We start from the raw sequence: 4213 nt of genomic DNA, 5'->3' as shown, positions 1-4213 counted from the left end.
GCTGTACTGCCAGAGGCAGGTCTTGCTGGTAGGGCAGTAGGGTGAGAGCAGGAGACTCCGGTGGAATGGATGAAAGATAAGACAGCTATCAGAAGTGCCTTTTCCTTAATGCCAAATGTGCTTGTGAGGCAGGGACTATGCCCAAAGATTTTGCACCATGTGGCCTTGCTAGGAGATATCATAAAGTCTAAAATGACAAAAGGAGGAAAGATCCCTACTGTAGCCCCTGGGAGAGAAAAGAGGCAAAACGTAACACAGCACGCTAAAGGTAGCATGGGCAATAAAACACATAGTTCTGTGTCTCAGCCCATTGCCTTATGTCTGCTGCCCAAGTTTTTAAAATTATATTGAGCCTCTAGGACATTGAATAATTATTTTTAAAGCAGGTTAACAGGTGGATTATATATATACACATATATATGAATGGGACAGAGGAGAATCCGCATTTCAAACACTTACCCTGAAAAGGACATGAAAGCAGACCACTCCACCCACCTCACTACATATCAGCTGCATTATCATTGGTATTGTCATTACCAGTTAAGTTCAGACTACTCAGGGGCTTGAAGGAGCCAGGGCCAGCTGGAGAGGCAGGCACGGTGATGCCACCTGACATGCTAAAAGTGTCACGGTGTCCTTCTGGGACAGCACCAAAATACAGTGACACAGACTTTGCCCATGCCTAAGGCCTCACAAGTAGAAAGGCTGGTTTGCACCTCCTTCAGCCACCTTGCTAAGTCCCTTCATCGCCACATGAAAGCACAGACAAGCGCTCAGCCTACAGCAGCAGGCTGTCTTTATCACTCAGCTTTTCACTTGATGCTGCAAAAATACAAAAGCTTAGAGAGACAGCAACTGTTTCAGGACTGTTCCCTATAGAGGGTCCAAACAAAAGCGATGTGCCCCATTTTGTGTCTATCTCAAGGATGGCATGCTCCATCTCATGCCAATTAAGTAAATCCTCTCTGGAGATGAGACAAGGAAATGACACCTTCAGTTTAGGTAACAGGGAATATGACTGTGGTTCCAATGAGCGTCACAGGTGGGATACCAAAGAAAATTAGGGAATACGATTTCTTTATAGGTAGTTCTTTTGACACTTTACATCCAGTTGCTCAACAGTGAGGTCCCTACATCTCCATTTTTTGTGACCTCAGGCCCTAATCAGGCCTCTAAACATGTGCACTTTTCAAAACTAATAAGCACCCAATAACTCCAGTAGGACTACTCATGTCAGCTTATGCTCCTGGTATACACTTATTAAGGACACAGGTTAACACTAAAAGAGAAATACACAGTGTGAAATGCTAGAAAAGTTGTTGTATTCTCATGTGAATATACACTGCATATTCACGGGGTTTTCTTCATATGTATCAGTCTGAATCTGCCATCATTTTTCATCTGGCTAACAGTTAAACCATAAAGGCTTCTTTCTGGGGGTATAGCCTTCTTCTTATATCCAATTTACAGGCTTCTGCTCTACATGTGATGCTGTTAACCTGATGAGCCCCATCATTGATCTGCCTCAACACGGAGAGCATACAGACAGTTGAGTTAGACACCACTGGCCATGTTCCTCTTTTCACTTCAGTTTCCCACTGTCTTAAGGGGAAAGAAAACTATTCAGAGGGGAAGACACAGATCGTGGGGGATGTCAGTTTCAAAGGTGGGCAAGGAAATGCATGCCATCATCAGAGACTGACAGGTTTGTCCTGTTCAGCCCTGTCTGGCAGGCTGATGATGCTGCCAGCGTTTACTCCCAGCCATCTAGGTACAGCTTAGTGTGGGCAATTTAACAGTCTTGTACTAACAAGCTTGTTCCTCAGGGGTTTGTCAGTAGGGCCAGCACGAAATGGAGAAGCAGGTGCACAAAGAGGGATGCTAGGGGAACTCTAGAAACCAAGTTACTCCTAAAAATACCTCACCCTGAAGTGACACCTGAGGTGTCATTTATTCCTTCCCACCTCCAAGGCCTAGAGCTGGGCAGGCTGAGCGTGCTGGACCTCACACAGTCTGCAGGTGCTTGGTTGGCCCACAGACATAGACAAGGCCCAAGAACCCACTCAGTGCTGTGAGACAAGTAACCGTGGTGGTCAAGATGAACAATGTCCTGATGCCAGAAGCCTCTAGGTGCATGGTTGCAGCCTACCCAGCCTGATAGGGCCTTTGTTTTCCAAGGTGCCTTTTGATGAGCTACCCGGAAGCCCCTGATGGTGCTGCTGCTGGTTGGGTGTGACACCGTGGGGTAACACTGGGGCAATGGGCACATTGTGAGCTCTGCAAGCATCCTCCACGAGTCTTGAGATGCCAGCATGTGGTGCTTTGCAAACCCGCTCTTCAGGCACATAATTTACAGGGGCTGCTTTGATGCTGCTTTCAAGAGGCAATGCCTGCAGTATTTAAGAGCTCCGAGGACAATGCAGCTCAATGGTTTCAGCACTGTTTTTTTTAGGGGAAACAGATATTCCAGAAAGTCTTATGATAGGAGAAAAAAATAGGCAAGGAGGCCAGCCTGCGCTGGCCAGTATGGACATTTGTTCACACTAGCAGCAGCCAAGGGTGGGTACCCTGGGGGTATAAGCTGCTATTAAGAGGTGTTCTGCCCATCCATCAGCAGAACTGTATCTTTCCGGAGTTGTGTGATTCTCTGACCACCTCCTATGGGAAGTGTGCAATTGTGACGAGGGATAAAATGCAGCTGATGCACGTGGGGGCAAAAGATGGCAAGGAGCTGGAGACAGGAGCTCTGCTGCCAGTCCCACCAGCAATCTACATGTCCAGCACTGAATGTTGCCCTGAAGCTGCCAGAGCAAATGGCCATGAGCTTCATGTTGTGCCTTCATCTTACAACTATCTCTATCCTATGGGTGTCACCTGGTCTTCTTTGAAGTGGTTTATTATGATTAACAGGAAGGACTTTGGCCGGAGGTCTATTGAAAGGACCCACTCCTATAGGTATATCCTCTTCAGTGACTTGATCATTAAAGGAATAGAGAAGACAACCCCAAACAAATGAAAGGCAGTGGTTAATGGAGTGAAGAGATGGGAGATCTACTACCTCGACACACTTTCTTAAACGGTTCTTCCTGCAGTCAGGCCTCAAATGTGTTTTGACTGATGTTGAATGAGTTACCCTGCTCCAGCTCTGCTGAGCTCTTTCCTTCAGAGGGTGTAAATCTAAAGAAACACATGTCAATAGCACTAATAAAAGAGATTGTCTGAAATCCAATTGTTTCATTTTAGGTGTATTCCAGGACTAGGTTGATATGTGGTATGCTTGTGCCACGAAGGGACAGTTAATTTGCCTTATCACAAAAATGGGCTGAAGCATGCCTGAGATCCAGTTTAGCTGGCCATCTGCATAAATTACTCTGTCATGGCAGTCATGAGACCATGCCACAGATGTAAATGACCTCAATTTTGAGAAAGACTGGGCTGCAAAATGGTTTCTACAGGTCAGGCCTGTCTTTGACTCGAACGGGAGATCTACCCCTAAGCAGGGAATATGCTGGACCATGACTGATGCCAGAGTCCACAGCTCAAAGAAATCTGAAGAATTTAATGTGACTTTCCTGTAATATATGCATTAACATCTGATATCAGCTCAGTAGTTCATTACACCAAGTACCTGGCTTCCAACAGTGGTCTGCAATAAACTTTTCACTGACAGGTAAAAGAAATCTTTCTAAAAGGGAAGTTCCTTTATGAAGCCTAACCATGAGTAGTTGGTTCAGGCTTTAAAGCATGAAGAGTTCAGTGTCTCAGGATAAAATATGGCACTCCTCACTGGAGATTTTCTTTATCTGTGACATTGATTACTGAGATGTAATGATTTCTGAAGGAATTGAATTCAAAAGATAATTTCTAAATGATGCAAAGTAGTATTTCTTAAAAGCACTTTTTTCAAGTTCATTGAACACTTTCTTTTGAAAGTGGCTTCCAATTTACATTCTCTGTGTTGCTCATTACTGGGTATGTGTTTATCATGTACTTCTAAGAGAACTCAGACCATAAAAACATAAAAGAAGTAAGTTATGGGATGATTCAAAAGCTCACTAAAACATTTCAATACACTGAGGCAAATCTGTGCAGTTTTTCTCCTGTGTATGGAAACCGTCTAAACAAGCATTGTAATTTAGTGTGGCAGAGAGATATCTAAAAAAAAAGTCTCATCTACCTTCAGAAGAATCCGTGCTGAGATGTGAATATACAG

The 4213-nt window shown here is 44.4% G+C and overlaps 1 protein-coding gene across 1 annotated transcript; it reads left to right on the top strand.

Annotated features, from left to right (window-relative positions):
• Positions 1–2312: 2312 nt before the first annotated feature.
• On the top strand, positions 2313–3076 carry C1H21orf140 (chromosome 1 C21orf140 homolog). The gene is given in 3 exon segments (XM_009509196.2): positions 2313–2450; positions 2452–2505; positions 2507–3076. Coding segments are annotated over 3 exon segments (762 nt in total).
• Positions 3077–4213: the final 1137 nt, after the last annotated feature.

The sequence above is a fragment of the Phalacrocorax carbo genome, chromosome 1 (genome assembly GCF_963921805.1).
Source record: "Phalacrocorax carbo chromosome 1, bPhaCar2.1, whole genome shotgun sequence".
In the NCBI taxonomy this organism is placed as follows: domain Eukaryota; kingdom Metazoa; phylum Chordata; class Aves; order Suliformes; family Phalacrocoracidae; genus Phalacrocorax; species Phalacrocorax carbo.
This window is presented reverse-complemented; position numbering and strand designations above follow the sequence as displayed.